The 20956-nt window shown below is 43.4% G+C and overlaps 2 protein-coding genes across 5 annotated transcripts; one reads left to right on the forward strand and one right to left on the reverse strand.

The window, feature by feature from the left end:
* The first annotated feature begins 84 nt into the window (after positions 1 to 84).
* On the forward strand, positions 85 to 4837 carry wasb (WASP actin nucleation promoting factor b). 2 transcript variants are annotated; one of them, XM_030054944.1, is made up of 11 exons: positions 85 to 404; positions 1284 to 1424; positions 1645 to 1731; positions 1943 to 2039; positions 2722 to 2751; positions 2867 to 2902; positions 3024 to 3216; positions 3387 to 3565; positions 3697 to 4262; positions 4388 to 4499; positions 4619 to 4837. In XM_030054944.1, exons 1-11 carry the CDS (start codon positions 303 to 305, stop codon positions 4675 to 4677), a joined length of 1602 nt encoding a protein of 533 aa, XP_029910804.1. In that variant the 5' UTR covers positions 85 to 302; the 3' UTR covers positions 4678 to 4837. The 2 variants fall into 2 exon arrangements, with proteins under 2 accessions (XP_029910804.1, XP_029910805.1); XM_030054945.1 differs by having other exon boundaries at positions 321 to 397.
* An 89-nt stretch (positions 4838 to 4926) lies between these two features.
* LOC115361533 (semaphorin-3F-like) lies at positions 4927 to 16722 on the reverse strand. 3 transcript variants are annotated; one of them, XM_030054943.1, is made up of 18 exons: positions 16286 to 16722; positions 13778 to 13916; positions 10516 to 10676; positions 10084 to 10146; positions 9848 to 9967; positions 9551 to 9644; positions 9319 to 9438; positions 9060 to 9205; positions 8850 to 8964; positions 8680 to 8749; positions 7582 to 7726; positions 7216 to 7438; positions 7037 to 7125; positions 6916 to 6957; positions 6634 to 6791; positions 6466 to 6533; positions 6241 to 6368; positions 4927 to 6102 (listed from the first exon to the last, which is right to left on the reverse strand). In XM_030054943.1, the coding sequence occupies exons 2-18, from the start codon at positions 13887 to 13889 to the stop codon at positions 5701 to 5703; spliced, it is 2256 nt and encodes a 751-aa protein (XP_029910803.1). In that variant the 5' UTR covers positions 13890 to 13916; positions 16286 to 16722; the 3' UTR covers positions 4927 to 5700. The 3 variants fall into 3 exon arrangements, with proteins under 3 accessions (XP_029910803.1, XP_029910802.1, XP_029910801.1); XM_030054942.1 differs by lacking the exon at positions 16286 to 16722 and adding an exon at positions 16105 to 16167 and having other exon boundaries at positions 6241 to 6365; positions 13778 to 13914; XM_030054941.1 differs by lacking the exon at positions 16286 to 16722 and adding an exon at positions 16105 to 16167 and having other exon boundaries at positions 13778 to 13914.
* Between the last annotated feature and the right edge of the window lie 4234 nt (positions 16723 to 20956).

A 20956-nucleotide genomic window follows, 5' to 3' on the forward strand; every position in this document is an offset into this window, starting at 1 on the left:
GTTAGTTATCATCTGAATGTGCCGCAGTCGGAAAAACAGAAGCAGAGCACTGCCTCTTTTGAAAATGGAAGTAACACATTCATTTGTGTTCTGCGCTTGAGAGAAAGAAGAAAAGTGGGGGTAGAGAAGTGTGGTTGTCCGTTTCCTGTGAGTTGTGTGCACATCACACATCGCAGAAGAGAGAAGAGAAACTTCCTTGACACTCTTGAGTTTGGTATTCTGACAGTTGAGCGGCGAGAACGGGTACTTAAATGCCACACACAACCTTTTTTGACAGACCGGAGGACATTTAGCAGGGAAATATGAGCCGAGGATCCAAAACTAAAACGGAGAGCGCCCACAGCCCTCTGCTGAGCCTACAGGAGAATGAGAGGGTAGAGGAGCTGCTGGGCAGAAGGTGTGCTGTAAGTCCTGATTTAACCAGGGAGTGAATGGTCTACTGCAGGAGGCTATCCACTGTGTCTGTCCTGGCTGTTTGTATGCTTTCTGAGGAAAAAGCTTGGTTGTAAAACTGAAAGGAGAGATCCATTTAGTATAAGTTAGATAACAATCTTTGACATTTTAACCCTCAAGCCTAATGTTAGGTGTGTCTGAGGTGAAACACCATTATGTAGAACTTTTATAAGCAAAGTTGAAAGTTCAGATCTTAAACTATCTTGATGGCTCATTCTGGGCAGACATTTACATCACTTCAAAGTCATGTGGATTACAGAAAGTTGTAGCAGCTTTTACTGTGGCTGTTTTATTTCACTGATTTAATTTCATTTATGTTTTGATAAGATCCTTGAGCTACGGTGGTAATTTCACATATTTTGTCTATCAGGCACCCTCGAAGGGATCTCTTGTGCGTTACTACAAATGCACTTTAAAATGAGCTGCTGACATTAGGTCATCAAAAAGGAGGCAGCTGTAACAGGAAATGGTGGCTGAACCATTTCTTCCTCTAGTGTCAGAATTAGACTGCAGTTGACTCAAGTCACACAGAGCAGAAGTTGCTTTCTTGAAGCTGCTGAGGTAAACTGTCTGCTCTCGGCTGTGGCTGCCTGCTATAACAAAGGAACAAAAGCATGTTGTGGTGCCCCGCATCTCAAAAAGCAAAATAGCTGTGGAGGCAACTCGCAGTGACACAGAACAGCTCAATAAATGAAAGCATTTGAGGAAGTGAATTTCCACCATAAAATGCAAATTATTAAGTGAACTGCCATAAATTTAGATGGCCTGTCAGCAGCCTATGTTCCATTGCATCCAACTGGTGTGTGTTTGTGGTGTGTGTGTGTTTTTAGTCCATGGCCACCGCAGTAGCACAGCTCTTCATGGCCCTGCCTCACAGTCCATCCAATTGGAGTCTGCAGCACACTGGAGTGGTCTGCTTTGTCAAGGACAACCCTCAGCGCTCCTATTTCATACGGATGTTTGACGTAAAGGTAACTTAAGACAATAGCGCCGTTATATCCAGGGTTTAATTCTTCGGCTCAGTCACATAAGAATGGCCAGAAAAGGTCAAGGCCCTAATCAAACTGGCAATTCTTACCAGTGCAGGTTGTCCCTCAAATTAAAAATCCCCGCTCAGAGCTGATTATTTTTTTGAAAGCTGATATTTTAACCATGTTTTTTTTTTTTTTTTTTTTTTTTTTTTTTTCACAGGCAGGGAAGCAGGTGTGGGAGCAGGAACTCTACAACCAAATTGTTTACTCTGCTCCTCTGCCATACTTTCATACTTTTGTTGCAGATGTAAGTGAGCACACACACTTAACATTTTTTTTCCCAGTTTTCTCATATTAAATATTGCCTTTAGTCTTTGTCCCTTTGTGATGTTTCCCTGCAAGAGCTTGTGCCGAATAAATAGCATTGCATTAACATAGATCTTTAGAAGACTGTTTAAAAAAAAAAAAAAAAAACTGTATGTCACACTTTATCGGGTTTTATTTCAAAAACATTACAGGAATGTCAAGTGGGGCTGAACTTCGCTGACAGTCAGGAAGCTCAAGCCTTTCAAAATGCAGTGGAGGAAAAAATTAACCAAAGAAACAACCGTCAAGGTCAGTGAGGACACAGTCATTATGGGGTTATGTGTTTTTAGAATTACAGTTCCTGCAACTGATTATGTTTTGCTTCATAGCCAGATCTGAAGGCACAAATGGTGTCTTTCATAAATTATTCCATTGGTTTTTTGACCTGAGAGTAGTCCAAGAACTCTGAGACAGTGAAAAGATTTGCTTCCTTGGCAGTAGCAACACAAACATCATCCACACTGAAACACTGGTAATACAAAATGAATGGGACTAAAAAGGGCAGCTGCATTATGTTTATTTTTTCTTGATTAAATCATTTTAAATCAATTTAAATAAGGCCTTTTTTTTTTTTTTTTTTTTTTTTTTTTTACCAAAAATAACTTGAAAATAACTTCATCTTATTTACTAGAGAGACTAACAACATGTTTTAATTTCAGTTTGATATTAAACTGCTCTGCAGGCCAATCCACTCATATGTATTTTCACACATATCATTGACCAGTTTAAGAACCAGTATATGTACCTTACACTATATAAACAAACTAAGAATTAATCCTCAGGGTAAACTTTTCAAATTTTGGGTTCTTGACAAACTAAAACTATTACATAATGCTCCCTCCTTCAGACAAGAAAGTACCGCCTTAACTGAAAATCAGTTGCAGTATTTTCATGTGATGTCCTATGTTTTTTGTTTTTTTTTTTTCCACAGAGAGGAAACAGCGACCTCTGCCGTCTAATGGTAAGATGACAATAAAGTAGATGAATATTGTGGCAAAAGCTTGTCTGAGGTTGAAGTTTAACTGACTGAGACAATATGGTGCTTCCTCTTCTCATGTTTGCTTTCACTTTTGTAGACAGAAGTGTCCTATCGCCCCCACCACATGGCAAAGGTGTGCACCTCCTCCCTCTCTTCATGTCTTTATGTTCAACTGTTGAAACTACTACACAGATGATGTGTTACATGAAATGAGTATCTAACTAGTTTCTATTCTGTATCTACTCTAAAACCAGCGTCTGTTAGCCCTGTTTCCCCCTCCATGGCCACAATTGACATCCAGAACCCAGACATCCAGCCCTCCCGCTACCGCACCGTGTTGTCGCCAGGGAGTTCAGCTGTGAGCAACAAGGGAAAGAAGGACAAGAAGAGCAAGAAAAAGGGCCCCAAGCTCTCCAAAGCAGACATAGGGGCACCGAGTGGTTTTAAGTGAGTATTTGCCAAAGAAAATTGTTGAACCGGTGTCAGGCTGTACAGTTTGATCTACAGGAGATATTTTTTTGTTATCTTATTCCATCTCCCGTCTTTCTGTTTATCAGACCTGTAGCTGTGTCTGTCAGACTTTATTGCTCTCCCTCATCCTGTCTCCTTCCTGTCAGGCATGTTACTCATGTTGGTTGGGACCCCAACAACCTCGACCCCGATCTGCTGAAGCTGCTGTCCTGCGCCGGGATCGGTGAAGCTGAGATGAGGGATGAGGAGACCTCCCAGCTCATCTACAACATCATCGAGCAGTCTGGAGGCATGGAGGCGGTCAAAAAGGAAGTGAACAGAGGAGGTTAGACTAGCACTCCATCATTTTGTGACTCCTCACAAATACGCACCACAAATTACCAAACGTGAATGAGTTGCAGCCCATGACTTTTGTAACTGAGAAGTTGTCTTTTTTCATTTCATTGCTTATTACAGTTGGTGCACCTCCACAGCCTCCTCCTAGTAGACTAGGTCCTCTTCCACCTGTGCCTGGCCCTGCCTCCTCTGCTCCTGCCCCTCCGCCTTCACGAGGAGGCCGCTCGGGTCCCCTGCCCCCTGTCCCTGGGCAGCCACAGCAAGGGAGCCCCTCACGCCCACCTCCAGCACGTGGACCCCTTCCTCCACCTCCCTCAAATCGTGGCGGACCTCCCCCACCACCGCCGCCACACTCTGGGCCCTCTCCTCCCTCTAAGTCCTCTATATTACCACCACCACCCCCAGTGTCCTCCCACGCACCTCCTCCCCCTCCTCCACCTGCCTCTGGTCCTCAGCGCTCTGCGGCCACACTACCTACCCCTCCCGCTGCCAGCAGGGGAGGCCCTGCACCTCCACCTCCTCCCCCTCCACCTCCTCCTCCTCCACCTCCCATCTCAGACATCCCTCAAGCTCCACCCTCTTGCCCGACAACACCCAGTCCTTTATCCCATGGAGGTGGGGGAGGAGGTGGAGATGGGAGAGGGGCCCTGCTAGATCAGATACGACTGGGGAAGAAGCTCAGAAATGTAAACTCAACTTTTTGTTACCTCCAAGACATTCCCCATATGCTCTACATCAACATGCAGATCTTGTTTATAACACTGCAATGCATCATGTTCACATCAAAACGGCATGCTGTTGTGTTTTCTAGGTGACAGAATGTCCTGATCCATCTCCACCTCCACAGTCAGAGGCAGGGGAGGGCATCGTAGGAGCGCTGATGATGGTCATGCAGAAGAGGAGTAAAGTCATCCATTCCTCTGGTAGATATGAATTGCAACCCTTTCTCCAACTTCTGTATTAAGTAGATGGCTTTAAGATGTAGCTGATGAATTAAGAGAGCAAAAATAAAACTTAGTGTTGTATTTGTCCTCTGCTCCAGATGAAGGTGAAGATGACGGTGGAGATGATGACGATGACGACGATGAATGGGACGACTGAGAGTTTTTGCCTGTGTGGGTTTTCTTTGTGTGACATTGAACTTGACTTGACTGTGGTTGTTAGTTGCCAGCCGCTAAATCTCAGCTGCGGTTGATTTGGGATTTGTGATTCACTGCCGTCTGGAGTATGACGTGTATATGCTGAAAACTGTGTGATGATTCAATAAAAATGTGATTCAATATAAAGGACTCAAAGGGAAAGAAAAAATATTTATCATATATCTCAAATGTCAGACTGGATGCAGGCCAATTTGAGAATTCATAAATCTTTATATATTTGTTCGAACATTTCCAGTGTATGATTCATCAGCATGACAGCACATATCACTGTGTTACTCACAATGAAGGTGAATGGTGGCTCTGACCGGTAGGATATGTCCATTTGACTCTGGTTTCTTGCCCTTCCATTGAAAAGAGCCTTCCTAACCTTTGCAAATACAGTATGTGGCAGAACAACTAACAACAATTAATGCTAAATCTGAGCCAGTTTCATTCCCATTTTTATAACATGTACATATTTGTGCAAAGAGCCCTAATTCCCTCTAAAACCACCACCAACAAAGTGCATAACTGGAAGAATACTGTTTGCTATACATGTCTTCAACACCCACACACATCACTAGATCACAGGACAGTAAGGGAGTCATTACATGACAACATCAAATGGAATTTGTTTGACAAGAATACACTACACCTTACACACAGCATTACCCACTGAGGTTGAAAACAAAACAACAGTAACATGTACAATTTGCAAACAAATAAGCATGCAACATATGCATTAATACCCTTATATTATTAACATACAAGAGTAATCCGATGGATTGACCATACCATGACCATATATATTATATTCACAATCAATATATTACATTTCTTTTGTTTTTAAGATACTTAACGACGGCATGAGAGCACCACCTCCCTTTGTGTGAGTGGAGGTGATGCACAAACATGCATGTCAAACATGGAAGTCCACCCTTGGGTCCAGACAGGCCAGTGCTGGACTGCGTCAGTCCCGTTCTCTCTAGCCGAGGCCCTGATCCTGGCTCTCTGTGTGTCTGCGGCTGGTGCGTTTGCGCTGCTGCTGCTGTTTGGGATGGAGCTGCTCCCAGTAGGACTGGCAGTACTGGTTGATCAGTCTAATCTCAGGTGGGAATGGTGTGGGGGCAGAGGGGGATTGTTGGTAGGGCTCATGGGAGTTGTGTTGGGTTTGTCCCCCTGGTGGAGTTTTGGATTCTTCATCCTCATCCTGAGACGTGAGGGCTAAAACAATGTCTCGATCCAGGATGCGCAGAGCCACACGGGCCACTGTGTGTTTGAAGTTGTTTTCGGTGGCGAGGCAGTGGTAGAGCCCAGCATCTGATTGGTTGAGAGATTTCAGAAGGATGCCGTGGTTGGTCTTCAGGACTGCACCCGCCCGGTTGAGCTGCAGAACAAAGAAGATAAAGTGAGAACAAAGTGGGAGAACAAAGTATTTGAATTTGAATAAGGATTTTCAAAAGTAAAGTGGGGGATTCCCTTGACGAGACAAACTTGTCTCATCAAGGGAATTGTTCTGCCTTACCACTTTCCTCTTTCCTTCTCTCTGGAAGAGCCACTTGACTGTAGCCTGGGGAGAGCGGGGCTGACACTCCAAAAACGTGCTGCTGCCCTCCACCCCAAACTGAACTGTTTCTCTCAGACGTTTCTCTACTAAACAGAGAGAGAAATAGTGAGATATAATTTGAATGAACTTTGAGCAAAAATGTGAGCTGTCCAGGATCTTTACACATAAAAGAATTGTATTCACCTTTAGCATTGAAGCCTCTACACTGCCTCAGTGGATCACCATGTTTCACATCCTGACGTCTGCTCCTCCTGAGGTCAATATTTACACAAATTAAAGGATTCAGTTAATTCTTGACATACAGGAAGGACCTGTAAGCACTATTCTATGAAGACATGAAAAGCCCTTAACCTCTTGGTGGAGGGGGTAAAGGCAGAACAGCTCTCTCCATCCCAGGCACAGTAGGGATCCCGGGCCAGACAGCAGTCAGAGCAGGCCCTGCCATACACACCACAGCGGTGCAGGGACACCTGGGTAAGCCCTGCATTTGATGACACATACAGCTGTTGCTGTGGGGACACAAGCAAAAAAACAAAAACTCAAATCTATGAGTTTGTGAAGATCTCTTTGGTACATGTATTGGATCATATCTTGTTTGATCAGACTTTTCATATTTAAGGATATTTTTCTTACTCTTTTAGAGGATATCTTCATTGTTTTGACAGGCGCTCTGGTCTGCAAATCAATAAACAGCAGATCAATAAAAAACATCTTTGAGATCAATGTTTCATCCTTCACAGGACATGAGACTTACCCTGAACACCTCCACTTCCTCTAGAGTGAGCTCCTCCATGCTTGTTGGGTCCTTGGGTAAAACAATGACTTTTTGGACAGTGCCACGATCTAGTAATGGGAGAAGGGAAGTGACTTTTAAGACGTTTCCTTTGACATACTTCTGTTTAATCCTCTCTTTTCTTGTTGCAGCTCCCTCACCTGTCCCTAGGAAGAGCACCTCATAGCGTCCATCCACAGCATCCACCTGATCCACCACCAGGGCAGTGTAACGGTAGTCGACACCAGTTCGCACCACCAGGGGGCGGCGGTGGATTGGATAAACAGGATGGTGCATGAGGGGATGTGCCCTGATAAAGTTCACAGCCTCATCTGAGAAGTCCTTGGAGGAGCGGATGCCAGGGGTAAAGGTTCCTCCTGGACACTGGATGGGAGGAAAAATGAGGTGGACTTTGTTTATATATAATCGTGTTTTGCTGATTTATTTTTTAACAGGCTTGTTAAGTGTGAGTATAATTGCCATCTGTTTGATTGCATCACTTTGGAGACAGGAGAAGTGACACGTACTGTTCCAGGCCGTGGGTAGGGGATCTTGCCTGTGTACTCCGTCCACTGGTAATTATGACCATGCTTGTGGGCAAAGGGTCCATTGAAGACGTTGCGGATGTCAGCCATTGAGTACACACACACTGCTGAGCCCTTGAACACAGAGCTTGAACAGAAACAGACATTTGTAAGAAATCACAAACAAATAGCACTCAACCCCTGAAATGAAAGAGGAGGCAATTAATCCTATTTCAATATTAAAAAAAAACAAAACAACAACAACAAAAAACAGAATTTGCGTCACACCAAGAAAAAAACAGCCTAACACATCCCAATAGCTCCAACTTATGTTGCAATAGGGACACTGGACACTTTTCATTCACGTTAACTGGAAATGCCCTAAACTAATGAGATTCTGGACCACAGTGGAGGATCTAATATGATCTGTAATGAAATTTTATGTTCATTTGGATCCCCAAATATGTATTTTAAACTACAAAGACAAGTAATCATGGAATAAATGTCAAAAATGATTATCACTATGGCTTGTACCAGCGCCAAACGGGTAATAGCAACCAACTGAAAAAAACACTGACGTTATAACAGTGGAATTTTGGCTGAACAACATTGATGACTCATTAATGTTAGAGAAAATTACAAATAATACAGACACTGAGATGCCAAAACATTTAATGGAGTAATAGTATTTAATGGAGTAATGGAGGAATACTACAGTCTTCTTGCTTAAACTGCACAACTGCACAGCCATACAACCTCTTATTATTCTTTTTCACACACACCCCACCCTACTGCTTTTCATTATCAAACAGGCACTTTTCAAGGGGTAGCAGTCATGCATGTGACTGCTATACTTTGGTTAAGTATGTGCATACCTGTATATGTCCTTGTTTACGTTTAACTGAACATGTGGATGCTTGTGCATTCATAATGCATATACACATACAATGTGTTGAATTTGTCCAATCAGTGTTTAACATTTGCATTTCATAAATCAATGTATGTCTGAGCTTTACCCCCAAAAATTAAATTAAATTAAATATAAGCCTATGCAAAAAGGACACAATTATACAAAACCAGAATCAAAGGTGGACTGCTCACCCAGCTGTAGTGAAGAGAGCGTACACCACAGGGTTTCGTTCATCTTGTGTGGGCTGAATGAAGACATCCCCTGCAAGAACAATGACGGTCCAATCAATAACCCCAACGGTAAAAGCAGTTTCAATTAAAGTGTAGTCAGTTTAATCGGAGTGTTTTACTGTGGGCCTTACTCAGTTCATCAAATGGCGTCTCCACTCCATCTTCTGCTATCACAGAGCAGATGAGGCGAGCCTTGAGGAACGTCGTCCAGCGGTTCACCAAGGACTTCTGTCCACCCTCGTCATTCTGGACAAAGAAGAAAATCATGCTGTAGCTCAGTACAAATAATCTAGTGCACGCTGCATAAAATTTTACTGTAGGTAGAGTTTGTTTTTACTTACCAAACACACTCTTCCCACCCGGGCCAGAACACTAGGGCTTGCCCCACCGCTGGAGTCCAGACTTTTCTCTCGGAAAAAGAAGTAGAGCTTGTCATCATTCTTTTCAGCACTGTCAGGGATCTGCTGGATCTGAATAAACACAGGCTCTAGAGGATAAAAAAAGGCAGGCAGTGAGAAGAGCATGGTTGCCATGTAATATGTGAGGAATCAAAACCTCCCTTCAGCAACATTTACCTCCCCCACACACAAGTTTACTCACCATTGAGCCACCTTGAGTCATATTGCTCCGTCCTGATTGCCGTTCTTCCTCCCATGGTCCTAAACAGGGCAGCATCTGTACTCATGAAGTCGATATGGACGCCTGCATAGAGGTTCCCATCTGCAGGGATGACACCAGAAGTTGAGGGATGGGGGTCAGTTCAGCACAAGGAATGGAAAAGGCTTTGTGCTCTTTCTGGCTTGTGAGCAGTGTGTAATAAATTAAATCTTACTGATCAGAACAGCAATGTTCTCCTGGTTGGGATCGTAGGAACATTTCCCCTTTCCTGAATCCACATACCCAGGGACCAGCCTAAACAGGTAGTCCTGCAGAGGCAGATTAGAGAGGGAGAGGGTGCATAAAAATAGAGTGCTAAAACGTCACCAGGGAGCATGTGGGAAATTGTAAACAAATCACTGTCCCAGTTTGTAGTCCTGAAATATTTAGCAGGACGAAGCTTTCCAGGTCTGCTGCTGAGGGACTTTGCTGTAAATCTCGCTTTAAGCTCTGAAAATGTCTTTGTGTTCACCTCTGCCCTCCAGCCTCTGTTAATGAAGGTGCAGATGGGTTGGTACGCTCCCGTACCACAGGTGTAGAGGTGGGTGCGGTTCCATGGCTCTATCAACCGCACAAAGTTGGCACACTCGCCCTGGGTAAAGAGGAGTAAGACAAATGGAATTCAAACACCACGGGATACCATTGTCCCATCTTGAAAACAGAAGCCTCAGATGCTTGAAAGAGCAAGATACAAGAACATGATCCCACCTGTCTTCCCTTTCCTGTCATCTGACATTCTCCTTTTCTCTTTGCAGATGCTGGCCAGTGGATCTGTGTTGAGAAAAGCACAGATCATGTTAAGTGCCTGAAAAAAAAACAGGATTTGTGGGGATTATAATGACAGATATGGATCAAATTTCAATGACGAAAATTGGGCAATTAGGTTAGATTTCAAAGTCTTCATGGATTTTCTAACACCTAACATGAAGATTTACCATATTATTTCATTTTTTGTAGACCCAAGTAGGCTGATGTCTGTTGTCTAATGAAAATAAGCTATCAAATTTTACAGTTATTTTACAGAAAATGTCTTCAGATTTATCTTGAGAACATGTATGTGAATCTGGCCCCTGGTGAGCTGTACTGGATGCCATATTGCGTTTATGAAAAGACAAGCTGTTAGCTAGTTTTTGTACGTACTATGAGCGGCTCCTTGTTGACATTGTGCATGTCCAGGGCCACCAGGTACTCCCGACTGCCCAGGTAGAGACGGCCTTGATCCTGATCCATCAGTAGGATGCGGTAGTCACTTGTGTTGAAGGAGAAACTGAATGGCCTTGCCGCCCGCGTGTCCATCAGTTCTGTGGAGCAGACACACATGCACACAAGTATACAACCATGTCTGGACTCACTCAAGCAAAAAACAGAAGGTGTGAATCAAACTTGTGTGAATCTTTTGTGAAAAGTGTTGCAGCTTTGGTGTGAATGTCTGCACAGTTTGTAGAAGATGCTCAAAAACTATTTCATTTCCAGCAGGGGGAGCAAAGTTTTCCTTTACTTGCCTTTCAAAATCTGCTCACATTATTCCCCTACTGCCTCTACCTTACTTCAAATGCTTCATTACTGACTTGGATGAACTTGTGGTCCCTTGGACAACATGCATCTCGCTTATTTTTTTGTTAAAATGTGTGTCAGTGATTAAATATAACTCAACTTAGAGCATTTTAAGAAACAGATTCGCTTTTAAGATCTCAATATTTTATGTGTTCCAACTGTCTGATTGAGTTTAAGGCACCGCGTGCCTTGTGGAGCTTAGCGAAAAAGCAGGTCCCTTAGGATACACGGTCAGTGGAAGTCACAGCGGAGTTAATTCTTAAGATCGGGGTTGTGTTCAGTAGAGCATGACCTGTTAAGACATGCTGAAATGGAAAATGCTTCTGCTGTTTTGTTCCACAATGTGTTCTCCCAAAAGCTTTAACTGAACAACTTTCATCTGCAGTAGGACGAATGGACTCTCAGAATGCGAATTGCTTCCCCTTCCTCCATCTGCACAATAATTCACTGCAGTATTTTAAATTCATAAAAGGCATCACACAAGTCCATGGCATGTGTGAGATATTCATCATGATGTGTGCAGACTGATTCATGGTCTATGGCGGAGGCATGTGAAAAACAACATGCTTACAGTCACAATAGAGCTCACAGCGAGCCTCCGAGGCTGGCTTACAGGCAAGAGGGAGGAAGAACATCTTTATTTACATCAAAGTGCCTGCCATCTTCCTCCTGAGGTCAATGTTAACAGGATGCAGTCAATGTGCCACTAAAATAAGCTATGCAATCGGATCTCTGGCCGACGCGGGATGGGGTCTTAGAGGTGGGGCAAGGTCCGGTTCTGTTCCTGAGAGGTAAACACAGGATAACAAGCCTCGGGCCAAACTCCACTGGGCCATAGTGGATTCACAGCAGAGGCTAAAACTAGCAACACCACACCCCTATACATGTCTCCATCCTCCAAAATAGCAAACAATGTACTGGCATCATCCAGTAAACATTCAGAAAACACCTCCATGTCACCATTCTAATGACACTGTAAAGGAAACAGCGTTAAGGAAATATGATCCAAGTGCAAGACAGCTAGGCCACTACAGGCTCTCATATTACCACTTGGCAACATGCTGTCACAAAAGCACTATTGACAATTATCTTTCAGTCCCAGGCCTATGTAAAATATGTAATAATTGACAGCACTGGGATAGCATGACATTCTAAAATGTGGTTTCAATTACACTGCATGTTTCCCTCCTCAGTAATGCTGACTAATTCTGCCCAGCTAACAGTGGGATGAGACTCAGTCAGCCCCCTTTGAAGTGTTTCGAACTGACAAAGTTTCCCAGAGACAGAGGAAACAATACAAGATCTCTATCCTCTGCAGGCCTCCTGTACCCCGGGCTCATTCGTTCAGAAGAGTCACATGCCCCCCCCAAGCCTCCCCAAAACCTCCTCCACAGGCGCCTCGGGGGAACAAAGCAAGTCCCTGTCACCAACAATGAACAATAAATCTTCAGAGTGGCAGAAAACAGTTGAGGAGTAAATCCAACTTTTCCCCCGTTCCTTTGGTATTAGGGGGAGGGGTGACTAAGGTCTGTGAATGCGGACACTATTATCAGTTGTCACTTATTATTACACCCAATGCTGTATATTAACTTATAATGGAGTGCTCTGTAACAATGTGAATTATGTTCATTTTCATGCGGATAAACAGGAGCACGTACAAGAACAAAATGAGTGTGCAGATTACCACTCCACACACCCTGCTGTAAAACACAGCATTGTGTATAAGCTGTTTACTGAATAGGATTAGTGTCAAGGGTCAAATAAAAATGCACTGCAATTATTCTCAAGCTGCAAAATGAACCACCGCCCTGCAGTGACTTTACATGTACACAGCTAATTTCTGCCATGCAGAATCTGTTGGAACCACATATCAGTGCTTTTAGGCTGTAATGGGGCCACAGTGTTTGTTTTCATTCATGTTCATGATTACCTCACCTCTGACTTTCAATAGCTCATGCGAAGCGTGAGACCCTGTGAAGTCATAAATGTTTTCTGTAGTGTCAGTGCTGTACAACAAGGCATCAAATATATTAATATTGCTTAGACCTGACCGCGGGGACAAAAACATCTTGACTCAGTGCCACATGAAAGCACCGAGGAATATTATAAACCCAGTTCAGACCTCTAATTCTTATTTACAGTTACTTCAGGAGCACTGTGTGTATGTGTGTGTGTGAGAGAGAAAATAAGTGTGCATGCACTTAAGTGTACGTGTTAGTAAAGAACTGACAACATGATAGGGATTTAGAAATGACTGTAATCATGTAGCATTGTTTTGATCAAAGGCGTCATGCAGGTATTTGTAACATGAATCTCTACCATTACAGCTAATGAGGACAGGGAGCAGTCTGCATGGGAAAATCCCAAATGCCTACAGAAAGGGCTTTACTAGCACCATCTGCCCCAGCTTGTACGTGCACCCCTTGGGGAGTAAATTATAGCTGGAAAACATAATTTTGCTCTTATGATCAAATTTCATATGTTTCCCTGTTGTGTCATTATGCCAATCATTAGGAACGGAGAAGAAATGGCAGATCTGACTGTATAGTGTGTGGGTTTTAGGGTGTGGGGAGAAACGTTTTCGAAGGGCACTACCAGCAACCAACCACACACAACATCCACCTTTTGTTTTCTGTGGTGCACTGTTTGACAGGCAGGAAATGCGTTCTTTACATATGTATTACAAGGAAACATAACCGGGGCTGTGTATATGTGAGTGTGTACATGCACGGATGTGTGCGCTTGTGTGTGAGTGACTGACTAAGAACGGAAAACAAATAACTAAATGAAACAATTATGACAATCCCAGCTGTCAGATGAGTTTTAGTTCATCTGGGTATGAGCTCACCTTTGAAGGAGAGGCGAACCCGTGGAGCAGACTGCTGAAGGCCCAAACCTCTGTAAACACATAAGGCCAACAGCAGGAGCTGGGCTGCAGATGCTGTCATGGTAACAGTCATGCAGGTAGACCACAGAAGTCTAAATCTGGACAAAAAAAAGAGAAAGAGGAATGAACTATTATTATAGAGTGCCCCAAGAGAAATTTGAGACAGAAAAAGAAGGAAGGACAAGCAACAGACTTTCTCTCTCTCTCTCTCTCTCTCTCTCTCTCTCTCTCTCTCTCTCTCTCTCTCTCTCTCTCTCTCTCTCTCCCTCTCTCTCTCTTTCTGTCTGATCTCACTGATCAGAAGATTGGCATGCAGCCTTCTGAGGCGAGATGTATAGTTTGGCAGGCAAGAACAGTGTCCAAATCTGCGCACCTGCTCTGGAAAATATAACAGCCTCATTCTTTATTTAGAGCACGAAAGGAGCGAGGTATGTGTAAAGACTACGTATTTGCGAGCAAAGTAACTTGGCGTCTGAGAGATTAATTTCTTGTTGCGGTCCTCTTGTCGCTTTAATTGTACTGTGTTTCATAAGGCAGGACACTGACACCCATCAATGAATCTCTCTCCCTCTAACTCTCTCTCAGTCTTTCAACAAAGCACACTTGTGTTCAAAAATTCATGACTGAAATACATGACAGTTAAAAGAAACAGGTAGTCCTATCTGAAACCATTCCTGACAGTTTAGGGGTGTTGAAAGGTAGCCCAACTGTTAGACCTTAACTCAAGCATTCATTATGCATCTGCACTTTGCTGAAGAGGATCCCATATAAATTATGAATACTAAAAGCTGAGTCCATAACATCCATTAAATTGTCTCCCTGAAGGTGTGCTTGCTGAGGCTATAGGCCATCCCATGAGCCTTTCCTTTTCTCATGACATTCACGCAGCCAAGGGCCACAGTGACTAAAGCATGCCAAAAAGTGTCTTCTGAAAAAAGTATTTATGGTTATAAAGTAGTGTGGCTTCACAAATGTTGTAATGATCTTTACATTTCATAATATGACTTTATGATGATGATATAAAACCTTTGGATTGGGCTTTCTCCTATCCATGGGTTCCATAATATGAAAATAGGGTCACGAGAAAATTTTTTTTGGATCAAACTGAAGAGATACTTTGATCATGTCAAAATGAAAAACAGAAGCCACTTTCTGGCATACAGCACCGTTGCCACTGATCACCTCACCGGGGAAGCTTGATTTCTGCTCGCCTTATGGGTGAACACTCAAAGTGATGCAAGCACATAGTTTTGATACAGAATCACAGAAATTTGTGACCTAAATAAAAGATCACAGATTAAAAATATTAGAACCCACTGATTTCTCCAGTAATCCTATTGAAAAATTTAAAAGGATATCATACAGTCATACATCACAGCAAAACAATAAGTGTCTATTAGAAATTGATAGGAAAATTACAGTAGTCATGGTATAGTATAGTACAGTAACCTACAGTAGTGTATAGTCTGCTGTGGTGTATAGTATAGTGTAGTATGGTGTAGCATATGGTATAGTATAGTATGGTGTAGTGCATAGTATAGTATGGTGTATAGTATAGTATAGTATAGTATAGCATGGTGTGGTATAGTGTGGTGTATAGTATGGGATAGTATAGAATAGAAGCATAGTATAGTATACTGTAGCGTATATTATAGTATAATACAGTATAGTATAGTACAGTAGTATAGTATATTACAGTATAGTGTAGGCAATAATGAATAAATAAATAAATAAGTGAAAATAAAAATATAAACATATAGCCTAGTATGTCAGAAAAACACAACACTACAGACACACTATACGTCCCTGTAGGAATATTATAGGAATTTTAAAATTAGGTTTAAGCAACAGGATGGAGCAAAATATCAGGGTTTAAATACTGAGCTATGGTTGTTTCAATAGTACTTAACTCATGTTTCCATTACACTGAATCTAGGTTCAAAACAAATAGAAGACCGTTTGGAGAAATTTATGATTAGTATTAATCATAGTCAAAACCTATGAATACTTCAATTGTGATCATCACCAGTAATAAAATATAACTAAAGTATCCTCATAATAATACTCCTGTAATAGCCTGGTCCTACAATATTCACATAATGTGGAAACACTCAATGGTGATTTTATTGAACTTCATGGTGCTGTAATCTGTTGTAGTATTTAGATTTTCCATGGTATCATTCTGAGCGGGTTGTTCCGCCACGGTATTTTTAAGTTGTGCTGTCATATCCTTACAAAATGGATTTTCATAACGCAGTCCCTTCTTTACAGAAGGAGCGCTTCCTTACCTGTAACCCAACATCCAGAGAAAGACACCGCGTCCAGATGGATGTTATTTTACTCCAGCTATCCACGGTGCACACTTACCAAACACTGGTTAAAAGTTATGGTTCAGATAGAGAGAGAGAGAGAGAGAGAGAGGGGGGGAGGGAGAGAGAAATCACAATAGATGCCAGAGCCAGCGTTACCTTTGTTTCCCGACTTTCTCAATGCCCGAGATCCAAAACTTGCGGGAAGGTTATCGCTGCATTCCCTGCGTTTTACACCTCGGAGCAGGCTTGAAAAAAAAAAAAAAAAAAAAATCCCAGCCGTGCTGCGCAATTACAAAACCAAGTCAAATCCAATAGGTTGTTTAAAATCCGCTTGATCGAAGTGCTCCCTGGTCAGTCGCTATAAATCGAAAGCATTCCTTCAATGCCACACAAAAAAACAAACAACAACCAGAGCAATTGATCCCTGCTCACTTATTCCACTCCTCCCAAAACTTTAAGTGTGGACGGCAACAACCATCACCATCGTCTGATGTGATCAAGATGCTGATCCGTGTATCCTTTGCTGGGGGGTTGATGCTGTTCTAGAGTGAATCAAGTGACCAGGTGCAGGTGTTGGGAGACTGTCTGCCCCGCTGTCCTCTCCCTTCTGTTCTGCCCCCACCCACACTTCCCTCTCCTGTTGGCCCACAGCAGCATTGGACCAAACCTCTTGGTACACCATATGGGTATTATTAACCCTATTGCTGCTGGTGAGTGTTAACTCACTGTTTCAATTCACACTACCCTATAGGTGTAAAGGTGAACTGTATATCATTTATCTATAGACTCTCAGAAGTTATCTCTTTTTCTCATGCATCAGGAGGGCCACAGGCTATTCTTAACATGTGATCTACTAGGGCAGTGATTCACCATTAATGGAGAGCCAGTTTAGTGTCCTGAAAAATGTCACCATTACTCTTCACCACCACGTGAAAGCCAGGACAACCGAAAAAGATTCCTAGGATTCCTCTTTGCCCGGCTCCTGGGCTCACCACAACGGTGACAAAGCAGCCAGGACAGAGGGGGGCTGGGTGGGGGCTGTATGTAAAGGACATCCATCCTCTTGATACAGCCCTGAGCTCGAAATGAAACAGCTTTTGGAGTGCTTTGCGGTAAGCTGTGAGTGACGCAGTGGGTGCACTAAAGACACAAAAGCAGAGGGTGAATGCATTCTGAGCAGTGGCCTTGCAGACAGTAAAGTAAAATAAACGCATGAGGCAATGTGGTGCGTCAGTGGCAGCGATGTGTGTGAAAAGTCAAAGAGGAGAGGAGGGCAGTTCCTGGCAAACTTCAGATCAAACATCTCTCTGCCCAGCAATGACCTTTGTTGTACACGCCTGAGCTTGACTCATCTCCACGTTCACAGGGCACTGTAGGAAGCGACAAACTTTATCTTGTGTTGGGTTGCAGCCAGATGTATTACGCAGTGTTGTGTCAAGATGTGTTCAGGTTTGGAGAGGAGGGAGGCATTGTTTCCTGCTGGATGGGAGGCATCCCTCTCTCCCCAGCTGAGGAAATGAGTCATGATTGTGTGCTGAGTTCAGGTTTCCGTGCGCTCTCAAGTTTGACCATGGACACCAGCACACTGACCAGCTTCCTCTAACGTCACCCCCTTGCTTCTGATAGTGTACCATTCAGAGGTCTTATCTAACCAGCACCCACCCACTATTGCCCTAACTTGCTGACAGAGATATCAACGACCACGTTCGCTGCTCTTCCACTGAAATGGAAAAAAAAGTAGGGCTGTGCAGGCCTGTTGGCTACAGCATGATGGATGGATTTGCTTTTCTAGAGACAGACAGCGTTAGAAAGCAAACTTTACGTCTGTCGGTCTGGTCCACTAAAATCTTTGTCAGGAGGATCTTCTCGGGTAATGGATGGATAATGTGGAAATATGAGGTAGACAACCCGTCCCTGCAGGGCAACCAGAGGCTCCAGCATGATCTCTGACCCACAGACACATCAGTCATAACATGTCTAAGGGTGAAGTTGACTGGCCTTTTCTATACTGATGAGTTTAACAATGAGGGGCTTCGCATTGGGCCTGCGATGGGACTGGCAATCTGTCCACGGTGTCCAGTGCTTCTGGGAAAGGCTCCAACCCCCTGAAACCCTGAGAGGACCATAACACTTTGCAGCCATAGGAATATTTCTCACAAGGCTTCACACACCTTTTTTTGCTTATAATTATCTTACAGGACAAAAAAATGTAAACATCCCAACTTAAGATAAGGGAACAGGTGCTGCTACTGACAGCCATGCACTTCACGCGCCGACGGATATCAAAGGAGAACAACTTCTGAAAACATCTTTGACATGGAGATCTCATACGTGGCGCACATTCCAGTTGCAGCTTGCTTGCTTGCTTGCCTCGCAGTGTATTGGAAGTGGGGTCGATTGCAGGTTCTTACAGAGAGGAGCGGGTGCAGGTATAGCAGCCGCTTCTTTGCAGAGAGGCACAGAGAGAGACTGAGCAACATCTCCAGCGTGCCACGTGTCCACTAGGCCAGCCAGTCAGCCAGCCACCATCTGCCTTGAAGACAAGACTGGCACTCTCCCTCTCTATAAAATGCAGCTGGGAGAATCAACAGCTGTTGAAGAATTGCTCCTTCCAAATAACAAGGGGAGATGGGAGGAGGGTGGGGAGGGACTACTGTACAGAAAAAGAAAAGCTGTGAGTATGTGTGTCAGATGAGAGAAAGTACAGTGCTTGTGTCTTCAGGGAGAAATCTGCCACCACTCCAGCATTAGCCTTTGGAAACAGCTGAATGAATGAGTGTGCTAATGCTCCAGCTAATTAAAGATAGATCCTCCATGGTGTGGTTTTTGGGGGCATTAAGGAGTCCAAAATGGTTTTAGCATGCATCAATACCCTTACTTTAACTCTTAGCATGCAGCACAGACATGCTTTGCACTTAGATGTGAGAAAAAAAAAAAAAAAAAAAAAAAAAACACTGAAAAGTCTGTCAAGGTGAAAAAGCGACAATACAGCGAATGGCAGGCAAAACTGAATGCTCATATTTATGCATATGTGCACACAGACATGTTGCTGTGGCTGTGCCTTTTCAATTAAAATGAAAATTATTCTCTTTTTTCCTCTCTTTCCATCCACCCACCCCCTCTTTTTCTCTCTACGTACATCCTTGAGCCACCAGACTCCAGGTGAATTTCAATGTCAAAGACAAGTAGCTAGATACAAGCGCTGCAATCTGTTCATTCTGTCAAGTGGTTGCATGTGTATGTGTGTGCACGTACATGTACATGTGTGTGCACATACCCATGTGTGTATGTGCGATGTGGATGGTGGGGGGTAGGCCTATTCATCTGTCTGGTGTGATCATGGCTCTCTGAAACTGGGGCCTCGGCGTCACCGTGCACTCTGTGATCTCCCAGATAAGAGTCATCCATCTGCCGTGCGTATCTGTCAGGGCCTGGGCGGCTCGGCTTATCGCTTCAGTCATCTATTTCCCTCAATCATACTCACTCTATTCTCTGCTCTCATCCCTCTCCATTTTCTCTCTGCACGGCTCAAATGCTGTGTTTAATCTTGATTAGCTATACAGACAAGCAAGACAAGCATGCAGGCACTGTGGTATTTAAAATCTGCAAAAAATGTACATGACCAGCAACCTGGATGAATATGTATGTTTGAATGTATGTAGGCACACGAATCAGTGCAAGGTTTCACACATAAGCCTATACACACACACACGCACACACAAACACACACTTAATACTCAGGGGCCCTGTTGCAACCTATCAAATTACTCCCCTACCATGAATGAGCCTCAATGCAACGCAAACCCTTTTCTTTTTCATACAAAATACAGTCATTATCCAGAAGATCCTTCTCAACATCAATCACAGTGAAAATGAATGAGCCGCTGGTCTGTTACCTTGACGCTTTTCAATTACACTTCACTCTCCAGTGAATCTGTTAGAGCAACAGATTCCAGGGAACTACCTTGTGAAACCTGAGAGCGCACAAAGCGGCATGACAAGAAGATTTGTGTACAGTAGCAACTGCAGCTCAGGCCTGGGGATTGTAGTTTACACGAGGGAATCCATTTAGGCTTTTGCCACCCCATACATAACAAAGCCTCCACTGGAAACCCTCAGACCACAGACAAGCCCGAGCGCTGGCTTTGTTGTCGAGTTGTCTCAGCAATCTGTACATGGTTTGTCACGATCAATATTGTAGGAACCACCACCATTATTAATTCATAGCCATAAAAACATGTGTTGTGCTCTGAGGTGGTACACTAACCCACTGGGCTGAATAAAATTGCCTCAAAGATGAGACAAACACTGTGTGTTCCACATGGGATCATTTGATCGAGTATAGTGTGTTTCCATTGCCAGTATTAATAGTATATGCCCATCCTAGGTTGAATGCCTCTGGGTGCTGGGCCCACAGCAGGACAGGTTTTTGCTAGTGGAATATTTATAGCTGTGCATTAAAAGAGGAATCAAGGGTTTAAGTGTGCCATTGCAACATCGCTGCTGCTCCTTTGTCCGGGCCTGCCCAAAAATGTCTTGCCCGGGGCTATTTGCAGCGCTAAAGAGTACACGCAAAATGTCAATGATATTACACACTCATGTCATGTCAAAGATGAAACACTGATTGACACATATCTGAAAGGCTAGCACGTCAGCAGCACATTTTTTTCTCATTTTCTACAAAAAACAAGTTGCACTCAAGTCACATGTCACCAACATCTTTTCAGGTACTTATGCATAATTTGTTCTGTGTAGTAAAAGACTTTATAGCTGCGTTAATGCAAGATTTTGCTAATAATTCTTTGTTTTGGCACAGTGAAACGCAATT

This window comes from Myripristis murdjan, chromosome 7, assembly GCF_902150065.1.
Source record: "Myripristis murdjan chromosome 7, fMyrMur1.1, whole genome shotgun sequence".
Lineage (NCBI taxonomy): Eukaryota > Metazoa > Chordata > Actinopteri > Holocentriformes > Holocentridae > Myripristis > Myripristis murdjan.

What these genes read in the sequence shown, in the direction of transcription:
- LOC115361533 (XM_030054941.1), bottom strand. An exon ending in GCTCTCTTCACTACAGCTGG is followed by an intron (nt 7,727 to 8,679) that starts GTGAGCAGTCCA and finishes TTTCTGTTCAAG; the next exon opens with CTCTGTGTTCAAGGGCTCAG. An exon ending in GAGAAGGAAAGAGGAAAGTG is followed by an intron (nt 6,103 to 6,240) that starts GTAAGGCAGAAC and finishes TTTGTTCTGCAG; the next exon opens with CTCAACCGGGCGGGTGCAGT.
- wasb (XM_030054944.1), top strand. Translation starts at nt 303, where the DNA reads ATGAGCCGAGGATCCAAAACTAAAACGGAGAGCGCCCACAGCCCTCTG. An exon ending in AAAGGAAGTGAACAGAGGAG is followed by an intron (nt 3,566 to 3,696) that starts GTTAGACTAGCA and finishes TGCTTATTACAG; the next exon opens with TTGGTGCACCTCCACAGCCT. An exon ending in TAAAGTCATCCATTCCTCTG is followed by an intron (nt 4,500 to 4,618) that starts GTAGATATGAAT and finishes CCTCTGCTCCAG; the next exon opens with ATGAAGGTGAAGATGACGGT.